This window comes from Procambarus clarkii, chromosome 86, assembly GCF_040958095.1.
Source record: "Procambarus clarkii isolate CNS0578487 chromosome 86, FALCON_Pclarkii_2.0, whole genome shotgun sequence".
Classification (NCBI taxonomy): Eukaryota; Metazoa; Arthropoda; class Malacostraca; order Decapoda; family Cambaridae; genus Procambarus; species Procambarus clarkii.
This window is the reverse complement of record NC_091235.1, coordinates 7,934,648-7,960,850: the sequence shown is the minus strand read 5'-3', so window position 1 is coordinate 7,960,850 and position 26,203 is coordinate 7,934,648. Positions and strand designations below refer to the sequence as shown.

Sequence of the window (26,203 nt, the reverse complement as noted above, 5' to 3'; positions counted from 1 at the left end):
GAAGGGATAGTAATATGGAAAAGGGTGATCTCCCACGGTGCAGGGAAGTGTCGTTGGTGCCTCACTTGGTAGAGATCATATTTACCTGATTTACCTGAGGGGCAACTAACCCTAGTGACCTCGACGAGGACAGGAAGCCGCCGGCTTGTCGAACGTACCCCCCCATTTGCCTTGATCTTTTCCAGGTAGATTTTAAAACTTATAATGTATGATATGCCTCACCCATTCTGACTCCAGTTGCAGTTTTTGTAAAACATTTTGAGGGATGCTGACCTCTGATGAAGAAGGCTTGGAGACGGTGCAGGAGCGAGTTGCACATCTGAACATCTTGACACTAATTAATGCATTGAGTTCAGTAATTTGATCAATAACACGTGAGATATTTATTATTTATTTATTTATTTATTTATATATATACAAGAAGGTACATTGGGATTGTGAGGATACATAATATGGTAATTACAATCTTGTAGAGCCACTAGTACGCGCAGCGTTTCGGGCAGAAATGGCTCGGGCAGAAAAAGAAGATACGTGTTCCTTCCTCATGTTTAGTACTGTAGTTGTGGCGGGGCCTCATGGCTTCGTCTTGCAACGTTTCACCTCCCTACAATCATTCTTTCAATTCATGATCTAATACATGAAAGGTTCGTCATTTTTGCAATCATTTTTACGCCATAACTTGAGCGTGACAACTTTGAGAGCGTTGAGCCTCTCCCTACACTGACGCGCCCGTCTGGCTACAACGTGACCCTACAGCATGACGTCTATGGAGGACACAAGGAAATGTATATATGCTCATTAGCACTGTAAATGTGCTAAACATTTACAGTGATTATAGAAAAATATCGATTACAGAAAATATTATATATAAATATAAATAATGACAGTGGCAGACCACGGAGGAAAATTGAAACAGGAATTTCCTTAAGTACTTTCGTATATTAATACATCTTCAGAAGGAGTCAAGATGTATTAATATACGAAAGTACTTAAGGAAATTCCTGTTTCAATTTTCCTCCGTGGTCTGACACTGTCATTATTTTTAATCACGTGTTTATTTTTCATGATTTACACAAATTATATATATATATATATATATATATATATATATATATATATATATATATATATATATATATATATATATATATATATATAAGATATCTGAATGTGGTTACATAGTCATGCAGAGAGCCATCATGCAGCTGCATCTTGTGAACAGCTCCACTCTGTCTGGCTGGACGCTGATTGGGGAACTTTGTTTTCTCAGCTGAGATGACTAAGCCTAGATTCTAATAGTGTGTGTCTAACAGAGTTATTAATATTTAGGGTGAGAAAATTCGTAGGAGCTGTGATAAGGATTCGAACCTCTGAACTGGGTGTTCACAGGTACACGCTCTACACGACTAGACCAAGACATGGTCAAAAGGATTGCAACCTGGGGTACTACTGCACCCACGAGGGTTCCTCGAGGCTTCCATTGAACCCGAACCAGGATCTTCACACTATCCCCCCGCGCCTGACAGCTGAGTGGACAGCGCTTCGGATTCGTAATCCTGAGGTTCCGGGTTCGATCCCCGGTGGAGGCGGAGACAAATGGGCAAAATGTTTCTTTCATCCTGATGCTTCTGTTCACCTAGCCTGGGAGCTAGGTACCTGGGAGTTAGACAGCTGCTACGGGCTGCTTCCTGGGGGGGGGGTAACAAAAAGGAGGCCTGGTCTAGGACCGGGCCGCAGGGACGTTAAGCCCCGAAATCATATTAAGATAACAATCAAGATATCAAGATCAAGATAACCTCCCCATGCAGTCCGACTCTGTCATCTAGGAATGTTCTACCTCTGACGCTCCTCTTTCAATACACACAAGAGCCTGTCTCTAATCCTTCTGACCATGTCCTCGTCTAGTCGTATAGAACGTGTGCCTGGGAGTACCCAGCACATAGGTTCGAGTCCTCGTCACAGCTCCTCCAGATTTTCTCACTGAAGCAGTCACGTTAGTGTGATTACTGTGTAACATTTATGGTGTTGATATGTGGAGTGGTATGGATCATTATCAGCATTGTTAATGTGATCGTCGCTGGGCCGCTTAGGCAGTGTTCAGGGTACATTGATTAATGAATTAAAGATGTTAGGACTGAGGACACCTTATGGAGTGCCTAGTTCATGATCTCTTGAGACGTTCCTATGCTCTTAGAGCGGTACAGATGAATTCCTGCTGGATAAATAACTTCCTGCATTCTGGGATGTTCACTCAGTGACATGCCGGTTAGCAATGTCAAAACCTCTTTCACATCAAGGAAAGCAGCATACGATTTGTCAGTATGTCAGGTGAGGAAGATGGTAACACAGTGAGACACACTCCTTCCATGCGTGAAGCCATGTATCTGGAAAGGCAAGAATGTTTCTAATTGCATGAAAGAGACGTTTTAGAACCTTCTTCCCAAGAGTCATACAATGACAACTGGTAAGAAATACTGGGCGAAAGGCACTCTGCTGGTTAGGTTTAGGAATGGCAATCCTGAGACTGGCTCCCTACATAAGGAAGCTCCCAGGTTACATAGCCCAAGTGCTACAATTAAAGCAAGAGGATTTATTTCCTGGTGCTAGAAGAAGCAAACGCAGTGTATGGAAAGTGATTCCAGCCTTCGCGGGAGGTGTGGCTTTAGCTTTACATAGGGCAGAGTTGACTTCGAATTCAGTGAAACGCATGGAACATTCGAGAAGACAATCGATTTGAGAATGGTCCAGGACGGACCGAAACGTCGTCGTCCCTTCACTTTCTAGTGTGTGGTTTGGTCAACGCATGTAACAGTTCTCTTCCTGGTGGATCTTGCCTTGATCCACCAATGAAGTCAAGGAGACCCTCTCTACCGTCATAACTAATATTTGGATTATTCTGTGTGGCAAGAGGGAGACCTGCTTAAGCTAGACGCCATGGTCCAAGTATGAACCTACCCATCTGCTCTGTTTAAGAAATGAGCGTGTGAGACCTGTACCGTATTTTGACTCTTAATTTTGATATCCTTCCAGCGGGCTGCGAGAGTTGACGCCACTGACAAAGGTCTGACAGTGTGGATGCCTCGGCTCTATCATATCTTCCACTGACGTAGCCAGGGCCCTCTGAATGCCTTTAGCACATCAGGTGTATGAGTTCTATACACAGTCCAGTTCTCATACACACAGGCGTTGTAGCAGTTCTCCTTCCACCATCTCGTGGGTGGTGGTGGACCCCATACCCATCCTGTGGGTGGTGGTGGACCCCATACCCATCCTGTGGGTGGTGGTGGACCCCATACCCATCCCTTGGGTGGTGGTGGACCCCATACCCATCCCGTGGGTGGTGGTGGGCCCCATACCCATCCCGTGGGTGGTGGTGGGCCCCATACCCATCCCGTGGGTAGTGGTGGGCCCCATACCCATCCCGTGGGTAGTGGTGGACCCCATACCCATCCCATGAGCGCTGCTTGAAAGGGTTTCAGAGGCAGTGCTAGGTTTATTCAATATCCTATTGCATGTAATGCAGCAACAGTGAAATAGGCCTTTGCCCTCGGTTTCATTATTGTTGCAAGCATTGTATAAGGTGCCAGATACCTACTGTGACACCTTAGTAGTTATACCTACTTTGTGATCAAATCATATATAATAATATTATTGTTTCTATTAATATTATCACAGCTTTAGAAAATGTATAGTCAAGACAATTTCCATCATGGCCGTGGCTACAGGGCAGCCGAGTGGATTACCCGGTATGGAGCCGACAGATCGCCCAGGGGCGGTGCGGGGATATTAATATGGCGTTTATTAAGACAGTGATGTTCTAACCATGAAAGGCTTCACTCTGTCATGGGCGAGAGAGGAACTCAATCTCCTTCATCCTTCCCGCCCATCTCCCTTAATCTCCACAATCCTGAAGGTCTCGTCGGATATACGCATTTGTGTGTTCTCAAACATTGCGCTCCTGAGAGTAACGCAACTTTTAAAGGCAATTTATGAGACACTGGTGTACACACACACAGATCACACTAACGTGATGCATCAAATGAACAAATCCACAAGGGCCGTGACGAGGATTCGAACCTGCGTCCGGGAGCATCCCGGGATGTCTGTCTGTCTGTCTGTCTGGGATGTCTGGGATGCTCCCGGACGCAGGTTCGAATCCTTGTCACGGCCCTTGTGGATTTGTACACTGGTGTAGTTAAAGTTCTATAATTCTGGTCACTAATTCCGGAGTGACCCAATATGCTAAAGAAAACGTTATTCTAAACTGAACTCATCCAGGAGGAACTCTTCTATAGTGAAGTACTGGACAGAATGTGAGGTCTAGTACTCATATTTGGACGTTATTCATAAGAAATTCTGATGACACTATAACGACAGGTCTAGTGTCAGCGAGGCGTCGAGGATATGACACGACCTACTCAGGGAGCGAGGGCATGGGTGAAGGTAGGACCTACCCAGAGGTGCAGTGCCAATTTGATAGGTGCCGGACCTCTGCTGGGCCTGACAAAAGCCTGTCATTTCCTCTCCTGTTTCTTATATATGAACATGAAATGATGTTTACCTTCCTTATCACTTTCACATTTCAAGTGAACTATCAAGGCTTATCATGAGAATATAAATTTTACCATTTATCTGCTTGACATGCTGGCAAATTGTCTTTTTCATTTTAATGGCCGTGTGATTAATTATCTCTGTGGCACTAGGGCGGGAATGCCGTCCCATCCCAATGTCAACACCACAAGCCAGAGTGATCAGAGTTTGGTCTGTCATTCTGAGCTAAATAATATGGAGAATACAAAATTGTCTTCAGAGGCGAAGCATTCATGGCATCACACAATTGTCCAAGAGCATCTTCACCAGCAACATTTTCAACACACACAGGCGAGGAGTCACAATAACGTGGCTGAAGTATGTTGACCAGACCACACACTAGAAGGTGAAGGGACGACGACGTTTCAGTCCGTCCTGGACCATTCTCAAGTCGATTGTGACTTGTGGAAATCCTTGTTGCTCTCATAGCAAGTAGCAATGCTTCTCCCGGCCCAGACTGTATCACTATACGTCTACTACTTCTCAAGTCGATTGTGACTTGAGAATGGTCCAGGACGGACCGAAACGTCGTCGTCGTCCCTTCACCTTCTAGTGTGTGGTCTGGTCAACATTTTCAACACACAAGGCAGCAGTGTGAGCTTTCCATAGTTTATGATCAACAATGTTTTGTCTGAGAGACTTCAAGCGTGTACTTGGATCTGCTCCTTAATAGTGTACTTGGTACATCTGCCACTCATTTGATAGTCTTAAACCCTTAGAAGTTAAAAGTGTTACATTGTTTATGTTTGTACATACAGTACTTTACACCCAAGATTATGTTGGGTGTCTATGAATGGATAAGAAGCGTTCACGTGCCTCGGGTACGGTGTTTCCAGAATTGTACCAGGACAATTCACCTTGCTTACTTTTTAAATACACAAAAAATTTAATAATACAGAAAAAAACGAAGAAATATCACAACATTATTAACTTATAAATGATGTTATACCAATATCTTCCTGCCACGATCAATTATCACCCATAAGTCATCCTCTCTCCCTTTCCCCTCACCCCCTCTCCCTTTCCCTTCATCCTCTCTGCCTTTCCCTTCATTCTCTCTCCCTATCCCCCATTCCACCATCTACTTACAGAGGTGCCGGACGGCGCCCCGGGCAGCTCCGGCAGCACCGCACCACTGACCTTCACCTTCACCTACCTGAAGTTTGGTGAGGACCTCCTCGTGGGCGTGGAGAAGCTGCGTGGCCTCCTCCAGGTTGGCGCCGAGGTACACCATGCCTGGCGTCAGTTCCACCACCCGCAGCTCCAACCATTCTGCACTCTGAAACACCACAACCACATCTTATAGTCACCTCTGTGGTGCACTTCCTGCCTCCACAACTATCATATCTTATTAACTATGCTCTACACTCTATAAACTTATAAACCCAGGCTTGTAAAGCTGTTCAGAGGAGATGCTCTCTCACCCACAGGGTTATAAACTCATGGAACCGCCTACCCGACTATTCTGTAAATGCCGAAATACTTACATTTTAAAATCCAGCTGGAAAAAATTATCACGCCAAATTGAGACGCCTTTGACAAGCCGTCGGCTTTGTCCTCGTCGAGGCCACTAGTGTGTTAGTGGCCCTCTTGTGAATATATATATATATATATATATATATATATATATATATATATATATATATATATATATATATATATATATATATATATATATATATATATATATATATTATATAATATATATAAGTTATAAAAATCTTATGACAACCATAAATGAAAAATATTATTTTAACAATACAAATTGTGATAAATTTCAGAAGGAAAGACGTAACGTATACCTCGGACATTACCGCTCAGATCACACACCAACCATCACAATTCGAATATTTAAATAATCTCACGTAAAATGCTGCCCGTGCAGCCACACACACACACACACACACATTTATGTCTCTCCTACTCTGACAGGGTGAGATATCTGGTAGAGAAACTAATGTGTTATTAAGCACTTAACCACTGAAGGTGATTAAGATGCTTTTACAAGCTCAGGTTATATAGTTGCATCACATACAGTGTATGTCTGCCTGCCTGCCTGCCTGCCTGCCAGCCAGCCAGCCAGCCAGCCAGCCAGCCAGCCAGCCAGCCAGCCAGCCAGCCTGCCTGCCTGCCAGCCAGCCTGCCTGCCTGCCTGCCTGCCTGCCAGCCAGCCAGCCAGCCAGCCAGCCAGCCAGCCAGCCAGCCAGCCAGCCAGCCAGCCAGCCAGCCAGCCAGCCTGCCTACGGTTTGTTATGGCCTCACTCACCTCTGTTATTTTAGATGTACCTACTCAGAACGAAACGTCCATGTAGCACGGGCTATGGTGAGCCCGTAATCACTCCTCACCTACTGAGGCTTTACACAACTATCAAGGTGAACTGATCTTCCCTCCTCACCCCCCCCCCACACACACACAGGAGGAGGGGCCCTCACACCTACACACACACAGGAGGAGGGGGCCCTCACACCTACACACACACACAAGGAGGGGCCCTCACACCTACACACACACAGGAGGAGGGGGCCCTCACACCTACACACACACAGGAGGAGGGGGCCCTCACACCTACACACACACAGGAGGAGGGGGCCCTCACACCTACACACACACAGGAGGAGGGGGCCCTCACACCTACACACACACAGGAGGAGGGGGCCCTCACACCTACACACACACACAGGAGGAGGGGGCCCTCACACCTACACACACACAGGAGGAGGGGGCCCTCACACCTACACACACACAGGAGGAGGGGGCCCTCACACCTACACACACACAGGAGGAGGGGGCCCTCACACCTACACACACACAGGAGGAGGGGGCCCTCACACCTACACACACACACAGGAGGAGGGGGCCCTCACACCTACACACACACACAGGAGGAGGGGGCCCTCACACCTACACACACACAGGAGGAGGGGGCCCTCACACCTACACACACACACACACAGGAGGAGGGGCCCTCACACCTACACACACACAGGAGGAGGGGGCCCTCACACCTACACACACACAGGAGGAGGGGGCCCTCACACCTACACACACACAGGAGGAGGGGGCCCTCACACCTACACACACACAGGAGGAGGGGCCCTCACACCTACACACACACACAGGAGGAGGGGGCCCTCACACCTACACACACACAGGAGGAGGGGGCCCTCACACCTACACACACACACAGGAGGAGGGGGCCCTCACACCTACACACACACAGGAGGAGGGGGCCCTCACACCTACACACACACAGGAGGAGGGGCCCTCACACCTACACACACACAGGAGGAGGGGGCCCTCACACCTACACACCTACACACCCACACTCGGAGGGGCCCTCACACCTACACACACACAGGAGGAGGGGGCCCTCACACCTACACACACACACACACACAGGAGGAGGGGGCCCTCACACCTACACACACACAGGAGGAGGGGGCCCTCACACCTACACACACACAGGAGGAGGGGGCCCTCACACCTACACACACACAGGAGGAGGGGGCCCTCACACCTACACACACACAGGAGGAGGGGGCCCTCACACCTACACACACACAGGAGGAGGGGCCCTCACACCTACACACACACACAGGAGGAGGGGGCCCTCACACCTACACACACACAGGAGGAGGGGGCCCTCACACCTACACACACACACAGGAGGAGGGGGCCCTCACACCTACACACACACACACAGGAGGAGGGGGCCCTCACACCTACACACACACAGGAGGAGGGGGCCCTCACACCTACACACACACAGGAGGAGGGGCCCTCACACCTACACACACACGGAGGGGCCCTCACACCTACACACACACACACGGAGGGGCCCTCACACCTACACACACACACACACAGGAGGAGGGGGCCCTCACACCTACACACACACAGGAGGAGGGGGCCCTCACACCTACACACACACACACAAGGAGGGGCCCTCACACCTACACACCCACACTCGGAGGGGCCCTCACACCTACACACCCACACTCGGAGGGGCCCTCACACCTACACACCCACACTCGGAGGGGCCCCTCACACCTACACACCCACCAAGGGGTGAACACCCCGCCTGTACCAGCAACAAAATATTCCACAATAAAAGTGAACATAAAGTCTCCCCCACAACAGCACAACGGCAAAAGCCAGAGTCACTATGTCCCCGCGGGATATTATACCAGAGGGGTCAACACCCTCAGAGTATGATCATTAACTATTCGAGATAGTGATCACAACAGCGTATAGGTGGTATTGACTGTGATGTGACCACATGCCAACAGTGTCTCGTCTACGTCTGTTGTGGAGGACAACAGAGATGGTCAACAGGAAAACGGGACAAGGAATTCGGGAGGAATTATTAAGAATAGCAGTACAAGGTGAGAATGTTGTTGATCTTGATACTCTGAAATGAATCATGAAATGAGGCTCGTAGTGTATGATATATTTACTATAATAAACCATTTTAGTTAATCGAGAACCCCGACACACCGACAACCTCGACACACACCGACAACCCCGACAACCGACACACACCGACAACCCCCTCCATGGGACCTGAGAGAATAATCACCATTAAACCACTCAGGGTGAAAGTGACTCTTCAGCTAACATGACTGACTGACCGACCCGACCCAAGTGAAAGTTCACTTGACAGGGGTAATAAAAGTTAAGAGAAAGTTGCTTGTGCAAGGTCATAATATGGGACCCTGGACTTGCTGGAGTCATAATATGGGACCCTGGACTTGCTGGAGTCATAATATGGGACCCTGGACTTGCTGGAGTCATAATATGGGACCCTGGACTTGCTGGAGTCATAATATGGGACCCTGGACTTGCTGGAGTCATAATATGGGACCCTGGACTTGCTGGAGTCATAATATGGGACCCTGGACTTGCTGGAGTCATAATATGGGATCCTGGACTTGCTGGAGTCATAATATGGGACCCTGGACTTGCTGGAGTCATAATATGGGACCCTGGACTTGCTGGAGTCATAATATGGGACCCTGGACTTGCTGGAGTCATAATATGGGACCCTGGACTTGCTGGAGTCATAATATGGGACCCTGGACTTGCTGGAGTCATAATATGGGATCCTGGACTTGCTGGAGTCATAATATGGGATCCTGGACTTGCTGGAGTCATAATATGGGACCCTGGACTTGCTGGAGACGGACGTCATATGGGACCCTGGACTTGCTGGAGACGGTCATAATATGGGCCCCTGGACTTGCTGGAGACGGACGTTATATGGGACCCTGGACTTGCTGGAGACGGTCATAATATGGGACCCTGGACTTGCTGGAGACGGACGTTATATGGGACCCTGGACTTGCTGGAGACGGACGTTATATGGGACCCTGGACTTGCTGGAGACGGACGTTATATGGGACCCTGGACTTGCTGGAGACGGACGTTATATGGGACCCTGGACTTGTAGCAATAATTTGTAAACGTACATAAATGAACTGTTAAACCCAAAAGTTCACATTTTTGTATTATTTAAATACCCCAAAAAAACATACAAAGAAAACTGAAAATTTAATTCAAGAAATTAACGTAACCTGCCCAAGCAATTTTAGTCCTATTATATGCTATCTTAGGCCTAATATAGACCTATACAAATTGTGAACACTGTCGGCTGCAATAATCCATTTTAATACTTTCGACCAAATAGTTGCTATGAGTACTATTATATTAGGAGGAAGGGCTGGTAGTGGACTTAATAACCACCCCCCCTTCCCAGGCTGGTAGGCCGCCAGGCTAACACCTGTGTTTACCTGTGGTAGTGTTGGAAAGTTTTTAATGTTTGCGAGACAATTTGTGCTTGCAGCCTGCAGGCGTTGCCTCCTCTTTCAACCTTGATGCCAGCAACATTTCTCATACCTGCTGGCAGGATGTTGAGTCGTGGACCTCTGATGTTCACTTAGTGTGCAATAATTGTGCTCATTTCTAGTCTAATAGAATGTTTGAGAAGGCTTCAAAGCTTGCATGCAATTCTGAAAGAATTGCTACGTATGTTAATTGAATTTTACACTGCAATCTTCGAGTTTCTTCATGACAGATTTTATTGCGATTCAAAAGACAGGCTAAGACATGATTTCGTGAGGCACCGCCTATTACAACAGCAAGCACGGTCAAGACACGAACATCCGTGTCCGTACTATCAGCATCAGCAGCGCACAGCAAGCAACATTACGGACAAAACGCATGACCACACCCAGCTCCCCCCCCCACCATGCCCGCCCCCCCCCCCCCGTGCTCCTCTCTACACACAAACAAGTCAACAGAAGACACATGCACTAGCGCGAATGCTTGCGCGCGCACACGCGTCTTGCAAGCAGAAATAGATGGGTACAGGCGAGCCAGCGTCTGGTGTAGCTGGTCGCTTCTTCCTGGCGGCGCACCAGCCAGTGACCGCCCTGCTGGCCCGTTATCCCCTGGTCCTCCCGCCTCCACACTGGAGTACCACACTTCCCTTTGTTTACAAGATATGCAGGTGGCTTCCACCCCTGCCAGAGTACACAGAGGCAGGTCTTCCACCCCTGCCCCAGTACACAGAGGCAGGTCTTCCACCCCTGCCACAGTACACAGAGGCAGGTCTTCCACCCCTGCCACAGTACACAGAGGCAGGTCTTCCACCCCTGCCACAGTACACAGATGCAGGTCTTCCACCCCTGCCCCAGTACACAGAGGCAGGTCTTCCACCCCTGCCACAGTACACAGAGGCAGGTCTTCCACCCCTGCCACAGTACACAGAGGCAGGTCTTCCACCCCTGCCACAGTACACAGAGGCAGGTCTTCCACCCCTGCCACAGTACACAGAGGCAGGTCTTCCACCCCTGCCACAGTACACAGAGGCAGGTCTTCCACTCCTGCCACAGTACACAGAGGCAGGTCTTCCACCCCTGCCACAGTACACAGAGGCAGGTCTGCCACCCCTGCCCCAGTACACAGAGGCAGGTCTTCCACTCCTGCCACAGTACACAGAGGCAGGTCTTCCACCCCTGCCCCAGTACACAGAGGCAGGTCTTCCACCCCTGCCACAGTACACAGAGGCAGGTCTGCCACCCCTGCCCCAGTACACAGAGGCAGGTCTTCCACTCCTGCCACAGTACACAGAGGCAGGTCTTCCACTCCTGCCCCAGTACACAGAGGCAGGTCTTCCACCCCTGCCACAGTACACAGAGGCAGGTCTGCCACCCCTGCCCCAGTACACAGAGGCAGGTCTTCCACTCCTGCCACAGTACACAGAGGCAGGTCTTCCACCCCTGCCAGAGTACACAGAGGCAGGTCTTCCACCCCTGCCCCAGTACACAGAGGCAGGTCTTCCACCCCTGCCACAGTACACAGAGGCAGGTCTTCCACCCCTGCCAGAGTACACAGAGGCAGGTCTTCCACCCCTGCCACAGTACACAGAGGCAGGTCTTCCACCCCTGCCAGAGTACACAGAGGCAGGTCTTCCACCCCTGCCCCAGTACACAGAGGCAGGTCTTCCACCCCTGCCCCAGTACACAGAGGCAGGTCTTCCACCCCTGCCAGAGTACACAGAGGCTGGTCTTCCACCCCTGTCCCAGTACACAGAGGCAGGTCTTCCACCCCTGCCCCAGTACACAGAGGCTGGTCTTCCACCCCTGCCCCAGTACACAGAGGCAGGTCTTCCACCCCTGCCCCAGTACACAGAGGCAGGTCCGCCACCCCCTACAGAAGCCAAAAGTATTCACTCTGGCCCGGCGCCTCAAACGCCAACCTTAATAAGGCAATAATCACGTGCAGCCGTGGCACTACTGCCAAGGTGACAATTGGCCCAGCTGAGTGCCTCCAGGTGCAAGACTAAACTGTTATAGTGGCACTTTAACCACAAGTGCCACACCTGTGACCCAACAGTAACCCCAAGTGCCAAGATAGTAACCATGGATGCCAAAACTTTACCCGGTAGCACCACCAGAGTGAATAGAAGTGTCAGACCAATAGCCATGATGGTTCTTATATATCTCTTGCTTGCCAGAGTTCTACTCCTCAAACCTGGCCTAGGGTAGCGGTGGCGGGTGTTGGTGGCGGGTGTTGGTGGCGGGTGTTGGTGGCGGGTGTTGGTGGCGGGTGTTGGTGGCGGGTGTTGGTGGCGGGTGCTGGTGGCGGGTGTTGCTGGCGGGTGTTGCTGGCGGGTGTTGCTGGCGGGTGTTGCTGGCGGGTGTTGCTGGCGGGTGTTGCTGGCGGGTGTTGCTGGCGGGTGTTGGCAGGTGTTGGCGGGTGTTGGAGGGTATGACGGACCAAGGTGATCGTTGTTTTACTGTAAGGACCGACGGTGACGGCGGGTATAAACAAGAGTGCCGGTAGTTAGCATACCGACTGAACACTTAGAAGCCTCATACAAGCAACATCATAACAACCCCCGCCCCCCTTTCCCTCCCTCCCAGCCCGGCAATAACTGGACACCTGGATGTAAACCCGTAACGAGTTGTGCTCTAGGGAACATCTGGAGCCCTGTAACGTAACCTGTTACAGCACGATGGCGCGAGAGACGAAGCCTGACATAACATACTGATAGATATTGACCCTTACCATCACATCTACCATAAGCACGACTACCACAAGCACGACCACAACTACCACAAGCACGACCACAACTACCACAAGCACGACCACAACTACCACAAGCACGACCACAACTACCACAAGCACGACCACAACTACGACCACAACTACCACAAGCACGACCACAACTACCACAAGCACGACCACAACTACCACAAGCACGACCACAACTACCACAAGCACGACCACAACTACCACAACTACCACAAGCACGACCATATCTACCACAAGATCGACCACAACTACCACAAGCACGACCACAACTACCACAAGCACGACCACAACTACCACAAGCACGACCACAACTACCACAAGCACGACCACAACTACCACAAGCACGACCATATCTACCACAAGCACGACCATATCTACCACAAGATCGACCACAACTACCACAAGCACGACCACAACTACCACAAGCACGACCACAACTACCACAAGCACGACCACAACTACCACAACTACCACAAGCACGACCATATCTACCACAAGATCGACCACAACTACCACAAGCACGACCACAACTACCACAAGCACGACCACAACTACCACAAGCACGACCATATCTACCACAAGATCGACCACAACTACCACAAGCACGACCACAACTACCACAAGCACGACCACAACTACCACAAGCACGACCACATCTACCACAAGCACGACCACAACTACCACAAGCACGACACTAGGCCCTGTGCCCCAATATCCATACCATTAATGGTGACAACCACAGGTAATAACTTAATAACATTTTTATAACTTATTATAACAGTATAACAATATTACAATGTTATAATAAGGTATAATACTTGACCCCCGCGGCGCAGTGGTAAAACACCCGCCCTGCGGTTCCCGAGCGATTTGTCCTGGGTTCGTATCGTGGCTGGGAAGGATTGACTAGACGCCAATCTTTAATTCTACGCCTCTATTCACCCAGCAGTGAATGGGTACCTGGTTGTTTAACAACTTGGCGGGTCCGTATTCCAGGGAAAATTAACATTAAGGACCTGCCCGAAACGCTACGCGTGCCAGTGGCTGTAACAAGAATGTAAACTCTTGTATATATACAAATAAAAATCAAAACTTAGCACTAAGAACTATATATATATATATATATATATATATATATATATATATATATATATACGGGCAGTACAAGGCGTGACTAACAACGGGTATTTCGGCTGGAATAGGGATCTCTCTGGCATAAAGTGCCAGACGTCACCTACCCGTTGTCACCGTTAGATAGATAAGCTCTGTTAAGTAAACGGATAACGGGAGGTAACGCCTCTCCCATCCACTCCACTTGTGACTTCCGTCTAAATGAGAGAGGAGAAACACGCCTCAACCGAATATTAATAAAAGCCCAATTATAGATTTTCGACCAAGTGACATGGGGTACCTGGAGCATCCTATGTCATTCATTGGGGGTTCCTACAAGATGTCCTCACATTCCACCTGACCTTGACCGCTGCAGACCAGACTCAGTCCGTGCATGACACACCATCCTACCTCTTAAGAGGCCTCTTAGAATACCTAAATATATGTCTCTTTGTGACTGTGGTTCATTCATTATGCACCCCATTCTCGGAGGGGGTAGTGGAACAGGTTACAGAGGCATATAACTGGTTCAGAGACTGAACCTTAAAGTTCGTTTGGTTAAGTAAATTATAACACTGACGAGTTAGTTCCATAGTTTAACATTATGTAACTGTCATCAGTGCTGTAACTGGCTTAGGAAAGTAAATTTTGGAGAGGTTTGAGGAGAGGTTTTTGAGAGGCTATAGAGCCCATTTCCGCCCACGTCTACTTCTTTCTCTCCGTGAGATGAGTCCCTCCCCAGAGCCAGCATCCTCCCTTGCTTACCTTCAGGACCCGTCTTGAAGAGAAAGTCAAGAGGGTCATGTTTATGTAGTCGCTGATGACATCTGTTGACACCTGGAAAGTCTTCGAGTGTGGTAACTGTGACTGCTGGCGGCAGTGTAAGTTTAACCTAACATTTACCTTAAGTAATATGATCCCCACTATCATGAACGAGAGTGTTCTAGTCCACCCCCGTCCCTAACACCTAGCGTAGGTGTCGGGGCGTCGCTTTGAGGACGTGTGTGGGGGGTTGAGGGTTGTGTGTGTGGGGTTGAGGGTTGTGTGTGTGGGGTTGAGGGTTGTGTGTGTGGGGTTGAGGGTTGTGTGTGGGGGGTTGAGGGTTGTGTGTGTGGGGTTGAGGGTTGTGTGTGGGGGGTTGAGGGTTGTGTGTGGGGGGTTGATGGTTGTGTGTGTGGGGTTGATGGTTGTGTGTGTGGGGTTGATGGTTGTGTGTGGGGGGTTGAGGGTTGTGTGTGGGGGGTTGAGGGTTGTGTGTGTGGGGTTGAGGGTTGTGTGTGTGGGGTTGAGGGTTGTGTGTGTGGGGTTGAGGGTTGTGTGTGGGGGGTTGATGGTTGTGTGTGGGGGGTTGAGGGTTGTGTGTGTGGGGTTGAGGGTTGTGTGTGTGGGGTTGAGGGTTGTGTGTGGGGGGTTGAGGGTTGTGTGTGGGGGGTTGAGGGTTGTGTGTGGGGGGTTGAGGGTTGTGTGTGTGGGGTTGAGGGTTGTGTGTGGGGGGTTGATGGTTGTGTGTGGGGGGTTGAGGGTTGTGTGTGTGGGGTTGAGGGTTGTGTGTGTGGGGTTGAGGGTTGTGTGTGGGGTTGAGGGTTGTGTGTGGGGGGTTGATGGTTGTGTGTGGGGGGTTGATGGTTGTGTGTGGGGGGTTGAGGGTTGTGTGTGGGGGGTTGATGGTTGTGTGTGTGGGGTTGAGGGTTGTGTGTGTGGGGTTGAGGGTTGTGTGTGTGGGGTTGAGGGTTGTGTGTGGGGGGTTGAGGGTTGTGTGTGGGGGGTTGATGGTTGTGTGTGTGGGGTTGATGGTTGTGTGTGTGGGGTTGATGGTTGTGTGTGGGGGGTTGAGGGTTGTGTGTGTGGGGTTGAGGGTTGTGTGTGGGGGGTTGATGGTTGTGTGTGGGGGGTTGAGGGTTGTGTGTGGGGGGTTGAGGGTTGTGTGTGTGGGGTTGAGGGTTGTGTGTGTGGGGTTGATGGTTGTGTGTGGGGGGTTGATGGTTGTGTGTGGGGGGTTGATGGTTGTGTGTGGGGGGTTGAGGGTTGTGTGTGGGGGGTTGAGGGTTGTGTGTGTGGGGTTGAGGGTTGTGTGTGTGGGGTTGAGGGTTGTGTGTGTGGGGTTGAGGGTTGTGTGTGGGGGGTTGATGGTTGTGTGTGGGGGGTTGATGGTTGTGTGTGGGGGGTTGATGGTTGTGTGTGGGGGGTTGAGGGTTGTGTGTGGGGGGTTGAGGGTTGTGTGTGTGGGGGGTTGAGGGTTGTGTGTGTGGGGTTGAGGGTTGTGTGTGGGGGGGTTGAGGGTTGTGTGAGGGAGGGGGAAGGTTGAGGGTTGTGTGGTGGGGGTGAATGGTTCCCAGGTCCTTGAAGGCGCGGCTCCGGGGAGGAGCACGACCACCAACATTAGTGAGGGCCGCCAACACCACCAAGTTGTCCCTGGGAGAGTGTGTAGGGGGTACGAGCTCAACAAACAGCCCCCCACCTCCCACCACACACACATCACCGCCTCCAGACACCACTCTCACAGTTTATTTAACACATCTCATCTCAGCTTCTCGATTTCACCAGAGTATGCGGGTCTCAGCCCACACACCGCTTTTTGCTTGGCCCCCCCCCGACCCCCCCCGACCCCCCCCCCTCCTCCATTCATCTCCCCCCACCACCACCCACACTATCTAAGCTTACTCCCCGCTAAGTCCCTCAAGCCTGTAGCCTCAGTTTTATAATTCCACTGTTGAGTTTATATTTTTAAAATATCTTATTTTACCCAATTGTATTTACGATCCCACCTTGTGCGCCTGACAGCTGAGTGGACAGCGCTTCGGATTCGTAGTCCTGATGTTCCGGGTTCGATCCCCGGTGGAGGCGGAGACAAATGGGCAAAATGTTTCTTCCACCCTGATGCCCCTGTTCACCTAGCAGTAAATAGGTACCTGGGAGTCAGACAGTTGCTACGGGCTGCTTCCTGGGAGAGTGTAAGAGGTCTTAAGTGTAAGAGAAGAACAAAAAGGAGGTCTGGTCGAGGACCGGGCCGCGGGGACACTAAGCCCCGAAATCATCTCAAGATGACCTCAAGGAAGGTATCTGCACCACAAGGGACAGAATTATAGAAACTGTAAAGAGAGAAAGATTTGGGAGTGACTATAATAAAAAAATCCAGTTGGATAAAATCATCAGGACAAGTTGGGGGATCTTTGACAAGCAACCGGCTTCCTGTCACCGTCGAGGCCACTAGTGAGATGGTGGCCCTCGGGTAAATTCAGGTATCAAGCAGGTAAATAATTCCACTATAAACGGAGGCAGACATAGAGAGTAACATCAGCAGCACATGCGATGCTGGCAAATATTAAAATTGCATTTAAATACCAGAACCAATACTTTTTCAAGGCAATGTTCACACAGTCAGAGTTAGACCAATACTGGAATATGCAGCACCGGCCTGGAATACACCTAGTATGACGCATTAATGCAATTCGAAAAATGAAGAGGTTTGCAAATATATTAGTGCCAGAACTAAGAAGGTTAAGCTTCGTGGATAGGTTAAAGCTCTCAATCCTAGAGAAGAGAGAAAACGGAATATGATCACAACATACAAGATACTGAAGGAGTAGACAAGGTACACAAAGGTACCCTCTTTCAATTTAAAGAAAGTACGACAAGAAGACAAAGGTGGAAGCTGTAAACGCAAATGAAGTCGACTGGAGGAATAGTTAAATTATTAAATATTAGAAATATAATATAAGAAATATACGGAAATACTCGATCGCACTCTGTACAAGTAGTCAACAAAAGGAAAGCATTGAAAGCGGAGGTTGTGGAAATTCGAACGCCATAATAGTTCAATTATAACGCAATTGGTAGAACAAGGCGAGTAAGGGGGGAACCAAGAGCTAAAGCTCACTTGCACCGATAAGCAAGTACAACCACTACCCCCCCCCCCCTTTGGTGGGCGGTGGGCTGGAAGTTGAGAGGTTGGTGCTAAATATAACTTACAAGATATCATAGTTCCTCCTTCCTAATGTTATGTCCTGGTTCATTATAGCCTCTACCACCCCCAGCACCAGCTCTCAGCCACCCCCTCCCCCAGCACCAGCTCTCAGCCACCCCCTCCCCCAGCACCAGCTCTCAGCCACCCCCTCCCCCAGCACCAGCTCTCAGTCACCCCCCCCCCCAGCACCAGCTCTCAGTCAACCCCCCCCCAGCACCAGCTCTCAGCCACCCCCCCCCAGCACCAGCTCTCAGCCACCCCCCCCCAGCACCAGCTCTCAGCCACCCCTCCCCCCAGCACCAGCTCTCAGCCACCCCCCCAGCACCAGCTCTCAGCCACCCCCCAGCAGTAGCCACCTTCAAGCACAAGCTCTCAGGACCTGTTCCCAACACAAGCTCTCAGAGTCTACCAAAACAACTTCTCGGAATCTGTTGAAAGGACAAAGTAGATGGGCGTGGTGGGCGGCTGGCGGGCGTGGTGGGCGGCTGGCGGGCGTGGTGGGCGGCTGGCGGGCGTGGTGGGCAGCTGGCGGGCGTGGTGGGCAGCTGGCGGGCGTGGTGGGCGGCTGGCGGGCGTGGTGGGCGGCTGGAGGGCGTGGTGGGCGGCTGGCGGGCGTGGTGGGCGGCTGGCGGGCGTGGTGGGCAGCTGGCGGGCGTGGTGGGCGGCTGGAGGGCGTGGTGGGAGGGAAGGCGCGGAGGAAGAGAGGGCGGGGAGTCAAAACACAGCAGGCGCCATTTCCGGTGGCAGATGTGTGGAGATAAACACGGGAACGATTGGCAGCCGCTACATCACACACTTCCCCCTGCTTAGCCTTCCCTTGTGGCACCAGGGAGGCCCCTGGCGCTGCCTGGCACCAGGGGCACGGTGGCCCCGTGGGAATAAAGCGTCAGACACTGATCACCCTCCCCATCTCCCCACAAACATAACCTATGAAGTATTTTGCAACTTGAACTAAAGCCTTCTTGTGCTTGTAATGTTCACACACTTAAGAGAGGAGTTAAGGCGATGACCTTTAAGAGAGGTCTCCAGATGTGCACAGCGTTCGCAGCATCTGTTTTGTGCTCCTTAATATTGGCGGATAAAGATCTGGAGGAAGAAAAAGAAGATGAAGGAAAGGAAGTACAAGGACGACGAGCAATTGCAGAAAATAAGAAGCAGTAGTAGTGGAGAAGGAGACATTGACCCGTCTGCCGCTGTAATATAGATATTAGAGCCCAACAGTCTCTGAAATCTATGCACCAGTTGATTGACAACTGAGAGGCATCACCGAAGAGCCGAAGCTCAACTCCCGCAACATATTTTGTCGAGCACATAGTCAAGATGTCCTTGAGACATTAAATTAAGATCATCGCCACACACTTGTAACTCATTAAGAAACCTTGGGTGCTGCTGCAAGCCATATCAAGAGTTACACTGTGCAGGTCACGCGTCTGCAACGGTCACCTAATACGCCCATCTTGCACGATGATTCGTCATAGGTGGAACGAAGCAAGTCTACTAGCGTGCACTAGCAAGTTCTTGATACTCTAGGAGGGCATCTTCTAATACCCGTGTGCCCAACTCTAGCCGTTTTCTCGACTGTACCAGAGAGTTATCATCACTCTCATACAGGGCTCCGGAGGGTAACCATCTGCTTGATACCTGGTTGATGGGGTTCTGGGAGTTCTTCTACTCCCCAAGCCCGGCCCGAGGCCAGGCTCGACTAGGCATCTGCTGTCCGCATTACATTAGACTTATCTGCAGGCGTAAGGGACAGCTAAGACCAGTCTTAGGCAAAACGCCTTGTGCCTCTTTATGCACGATTCAACCCGTGCAATAAGTACAATGATCAGTAGAGCCTGCGGGCCGCTCCAAGCAACAGCCTGGTGGACCAAGCTCTCACAAGTCAAGCCTGGCCTCGGGCCGGGCTTGGGGAGTAGAAGAACTCCCAGAACCCCATCAAGCAGGTATCAAGCAGGTAAGTAACAGTCAAACGTCTATTAGTCTGGCCTTCAACATTAGCCTTCAAGAGGGATTCCATAGCCGATGACTCTGGCATCAAAATTTGTTGAGAATAGTTTTGGATCAGAGTAAATGACCATAAATATAAATCTAGAGGTATTAGTAAACAATAAGTTTATAGTGATTACTACAATGGACTTTGTATTTTGTACGTTGTGACGAATGCTAAACTTGGTGCATCAGTGTGAACTATCACCTCCCTGGCAAGGTAAGTGTTTAATGTTGTCAAATATTGCTGGCGGAGGATGCTCAGTCCTCACTGGTGCCGCCTGTGGCAGTAAGAGCACCAGGTTCATTGTGAGTGAACGCTAAGGTTCAACACAGGAGCACTACGCTCACAATAACACTGGTACTTATAGTCTGCACCTGTACTCATCCACTCTCACCACGCGTGCTATAGCAGCCTCTACACACATTCCGTTGCATTGTATGAGGCAGCAGCAACAAGTAAATGATGAGTGACTGAGTCAGGTGAGTGACGGAGTGAGAAGAGTACACCCCTCAAGGCGGCTTGCTACTTGACGTGTGCTGCAGCTGCTACTGTCACTCTCGACTATGTTGCTACTCACACCGCCACACTCTTCTCCTGTAAAGGAGTTTGACATACTCCTTGACAGCAGAAGAACGTCATATTCTTCATCTTCTTGCGTGTTACAAACGTCTCGGTTATCAACGATTGTCTGAATTAACTGATGCACGGCTTTATACCCGATTGATTCCTGCTTGATGGGGTTCTGGGAGTTCTACTCCCCAAGCCCGGCCCGAAAACTTGTGAGAGTTTGGTCCACTAGGCTGTTGCTTGGAGCGGCCCGCAGGCCCACAGTTTTTGTGGGCCAGTGGACCAGTGTCTGTGGCCCACAGTGTTATAGGCACTAGTGTCTGACCATTGAAGTAATGGGTCTTTTGCCCTGCTGACTTGTGGCACTAAGTGCTTGGTACTCCTGGACAAGTGCCAAGCTCCCCCATACTAATGGGGGTTTGAAGGCTTTTCCTTAGAGCCAATAAAAACTATGGCATTCTACAAGGCCTCATTCCTAGTGGCAGACATGGCAACAATGGGCCTCATTTAGACATGGCACCACTGTGTGGTTGAGGGTGTCACCCAGAGGTCATGACCTCACATCTCCCTCACACTCTTAGTCAAAATAATGGGCTGCAACAGACTGACTTATTGCGCATGATAATGCTTATTATTCATAATGATGGTAATGGGGGCGTTAATTTAACACCTGACAAGCTGGCTTCGAACCAATGTAAGAGGAAGTTCGCCTTGATTAGGCAAGGCTACGGTGAGGGGCTCAGACATACAACATGTTACGCCACCAAAGATCACATTCACTCCGAACACCTTCCACCTACGGGGCTATTCATGCCCGTGCCGCCTCTTGTGGTGACTTAACCTTCATCAATCAATCAACTAATTACACAATTTGCATTATTATAAGTGATGAGCATTCATGGAAAAATCCTTCCTTCAAATCATACGTGAATGAATTCATTAAAAGCTCGAGGAATATAATGTCATTTGGTCTTAAGTCATAAATAATTGGACATTCACTAATATAATGGTTCTGGTCTTCCCATAGTCAGGGACAGGAAGCCTCTTGGACTTATCAAGGTTCCTTAAGACCAAAGACTGATCTCAGGATACAACCCACAACTGTTACCTAAATTCTCTAAGAACATATTTACTGCTAAGTGAAAGAGAGAGACAATCAGGTGTAAGGAAATGTACCTAAAGGTCTCGTCTTGAGTGGACATCGAACCCGGGATCCTTGGGTTGTAAAGCGACTGCGCTAACCGCTACGCTACATTCACAATCAATCATTGTTTATTCATAAGATTGTGTGTGCAAAGAACATAACAGAAATGTAGAATAGTACAGGCAGGGGTTACATATACTCATGAAGTCACTATTAATCCTCCTTAGAGCTAGCTATACGCTACTAATTCCTTTTGAATACTATAATTCTAAAACATTTAAGAAAAGCGCTTCCGGTCAAGAAAGAAAGAGTTTACAAGTTGAGTGAGAACTCAGTGTTAGGAGATTCGTCGCCTGCAGTTACCAGCCTACAGGTATACCTGAGTATACCTATAGTGGGATCTGGTGGTAGGTGTTACACCTCTCCAGCCCTGCTCGGGCCAGGCTTGACTTGCGATAACTTGGTCCGTCAGCCTGTTGCTTGAAGCGGCCCGCAGGCCCACTACATCCCGATTGGTCTGGCAATTCTTGAAGGAAAGTGTAAATTTTTATTTTTATTTTACAAGTTCACTTTTGTTCCGGCCATATTTCTTATGCATGCTGGGAGAACATTGAACAGCCATTGACCTTTGATGTTCATACAGTGTTCTCTGATGGTGCCTATGGCACCTCTGCTCTTCACTGGTTCTATTTTGTATTTCCTTCCATATCGTTCACTCCAGTATGTTGATATTTTACTGTGTAAACTTGGGACCTGGAGCCAGATTCACGAAAGCACTTACGAACGTGTACATCTTTCGTCAATCTTTGACGGCTTTGGTTACATTTATTAAACAGTTTACAAGCATGAAAACTTGCCAATCAACTGTTGTTATTGTTATAAACAGCCTCCTGGTGCTTCGGAGCTCATTAACTGTTTAATAATTGTAAACAAAGCCGCCAAAGATTGAGAAAAGATGTACAGGTTTGTAAGTGCTTTCGTGAATCTCGCCCCTGGCCTGCAGTAAAGATTTCTTGACTAACTCTGGTAATACTGACACTCAGGTGAAGGACTGGTGCTCCTCCATACAGTTCTCAGTTTTAAACGCATCATGGCTCTTAATACAATTTCTTCTGTTCCTTTTGAGTGTTCATACGGGTCGGCGTTCAATCCCCGACCGTCCACAAGTGGTTGTGCACCATTCCTTCCCCCCCGTCCCATCCCAAATCCTTATCCTGACCCCTTCCCAGTGCTATATAGTCATAATGGCTTGGCGCTTTCCCCTTGTTAGTTCCCTTCCCTTCCTTTTGAGTATTTGTGATTTGTCTTTTTTCACTTCGTCCGAAACTTTCACATCTCATTTGATATAATAAGATCTTCACAATCTTTCATTATAAAGATTGTGATACATGAACCTTAACTACACCTGGGAATGTTATATGGAGCTTTATCTGGCTTTGTATTTCCCTTCACTCTCTTTAGTGATGGCTGTTCATGACACGTATGTGACGGGTACTGATACAGTGGAACATCATTACCAGTACATTACTGACAAGGCAGTTTGTGCACGGTGTTGGTGCGTTGGTAACTGTGCTGGCCAACTGATGACAGCCGGTAGGTCGTCTCCGAGCACCGTTGGAGAAGATGCGTCTCTCATCATCCTAATGTTGAATTGTGGCAGTGTCAAAGGCATCATTATAATTTAGACACAAGTGCGTGCGCGCGCGCGTGTGTGTGTGTGTGTGTGTGTGTGTGTGTGTGTGTGTGTGTGTGTGTGTGTGTGTGTGTGTGTGTGTGTGTGTGTGTGTGTGTGTTCGTGTTCATCTATTTTGGGCCTACAGGTTCTGTTTCATCTCCTTCGCGAGGGAGTGAGCGAGTCTTTACGTGCGCGCGCCGGTGTGAGCGTGCAATCTTGTAATACTTGGGATAGTGACGTCAAGCCAGCCTTCAACAGATGCAGCCTCCTTACCTGGAGCGGCCCGCTACCCCACCCTCACCATTCATCACCGTCAAGGTGAGTCAACACACTAGGGGTGTGTACGCACGCCAACATTCCTAAGCCAGCACCTGCCTCCCCCCTCCACAAGTCGTAGAGTGAGGCGCCATAATGCCAACACTTACATGGGTCAAGCTTCACGTTATCATAAACATCCCATTTACTCGGGCAGAGCCAAACATTTATATGAACTCGTTCGCCAGCAGATAACCTAAGCCGTATTGAGCCCGGGACAGACCACGTAACGGTTGAGTATTCTCGGCAAGAAGTAGAGTGAGCAAATATTATCTTGGTGAGGATGTGACTAGCGGCATATCAAGGCGGATGTGACCAATAATAAATCAAATGAGATGTGATCAGGAAGAGATTAAATGGGATTTGACTAATGACAGATCAGTGGGATGTGACCAGCGATAGATCAAGTGGCGTGCGCACAGCGGACACAGTTAGACAAAGACTTTGCCACGCTATCCGTTCATGGGAGATTGAGACTATGCCACACACACCGTCTACTGTGTCGCCAGCTGTGCCACGTGACATGAGCCACCTCACGTTACCACGTGCTGTCACGAGTGTGTTTAGCACGTGTGTAGTCCTCGCACAGTGTCACACATGAAGTGAAGGACGCCAGTACCACTTGTGTCAAGTCTCACACGATGGCCTCATGCGGACCACCAACACCACACTCCACCGCTGCCCCTACACGTCTACTCCTTGCCAAGACTGACCCAAGACGCCACTCACGTCCCACATACGGACAGCCTGTGATCCACCTGCCAAACCACCTGCACAGCCATGGTCAGTGGCTGTGACATAGCCAATTGTCTGTGTGTGTGTGTGTGTGTGTGTGTGTGTGTGTGTGTGTGTGTGTGTGTGTGTGTGTGTGTGTGTGTGTGTGTGTGTGTGTGTGTGTGTGTGTGTGTGTGTGTGTGTACTCACCTAATTGTACTCACCTAATTGTGCTTGCGGGGGTTGAGCTCTGGCTCTTTGGTCCCGCCTCTCAACCGTCAATCAACTGGTGTACAGATTCCTGAGCCTATTGGGCTCTATCATATCTACATTTGAAACTGTGTATGGAGTCAGCCTCCACCACATCACTTCCTAATGCATTCCATTTACTAACTACTCTGACACTGAAAAAGTTCTTTCTAACGTCTCTGTGGCTCATTTGGGTACTCAGCTTCCACCTGTGTCCCCTTGTTCGCGTCCCACCAGTGTTGAATAGTTCATCCTTGTTTACCCGGTCGATTCCCCTGAGGATTTTGTAGGTTGTGATCATGTCCCCCCTTACTCTTCTGTCTTCCAGTGTCGTGAGGTGCATTTCCCGCAGCCTTTCCTCATAACTCATGCCTCTTAGTTCTGGGACTAGTCTAGTAGCATACCTTTGGACTTTTTCCAGCTTCGTCTTGTGCTTGACAAGGTACGGGCTCCATGCTGGGGCCGCATACTCCAGGATTGGTCTTACATATGTGGTGTACAAGATTCTGAATGATTCCTTACACAGGTTCCTGAACGCCGTTCTGATGTTAACCAGCCTCGCATATGCCGCAGACGTTATTCTCTTTATGTGGGCTTCAGGAGACAGGTTTGGTGTGATATCAACTCCTAGATCTTTCTCTCTGTCTGTTTCATTAAGTACTTCATCTCCTATTCTGTATCCTGTGCCTGGCCTCCTGTTTCCACTGCCTAGTTTCATTACTTTGCATTTACTCGGGTTGAACTTCAACAGCCATTTGTTGGACCATTCACTCAGTCTATCCAGGTCATCTTGTAGCCTCCTACTATCATCCTCTGTTTCAATCCTCCTCATAATTTTTGCATCGTCGGCAAACATTGAGAGGAACGAATCTATACCCTCTGGGAGATCATTTACATATACCAGAAACAGTATAGGTCCAAGGACTGACCCCTGCGGGACTCCACTTGTGACGTCTCGCCAATCTGAGGCCTCACCCCTCACACAGACTCGTTGTCTCCTGTTGCTTAGGTATTCCTCTATCCACCGGAGTACCTTCCCTCTCACTCCAGCCTGCATCTCCAACTTTCGCACTAGCCTCTTGTGTGGTACTGTATCAAAGGCTTTCTGACAATCCAAAAATATGCAGTCTGCCCACCCTTCTCTTTCTTGCCTTATTTTTGTTGCCTAGTCGTAGAATTCAAGTAACCCTGTGAGGCAGGACCTGCCATCCCTGAACCCATGTTGATGCTGTGTTACAAAGTTCCTTCGCTCCAGATGCTCCACTAGTTTTTTCGCACAATCT

The 26,203-nt window shown here is 49.5% G+C and overlaps 1 protein-coding gene across 18 annotated transcripts in view; it reads right to left on the bottom strand.

The window, feature by feature from the left end:
- The window catches only part of sls (sallimus), a 601,134-nt gene that overhangs the window by 486,719 nt on the left and 88,212 nt on the right, over positions 1-26,203 (bottom strand). For all 18 annotated transcript variants that reach the window (XM_069317090.1, XM_069317072.1, XM_069317078.1 and 15 more), the window contains exon 2: positions 5,747-5,869. In XM_069317090.1, coding sequence (XP_069173191.1) covers positions 5,747-5,869 — 123 coding nt within the window. The remainder of the gene's footprint in view (positions 1-5,746; positions 5,870-26,203) is intronic.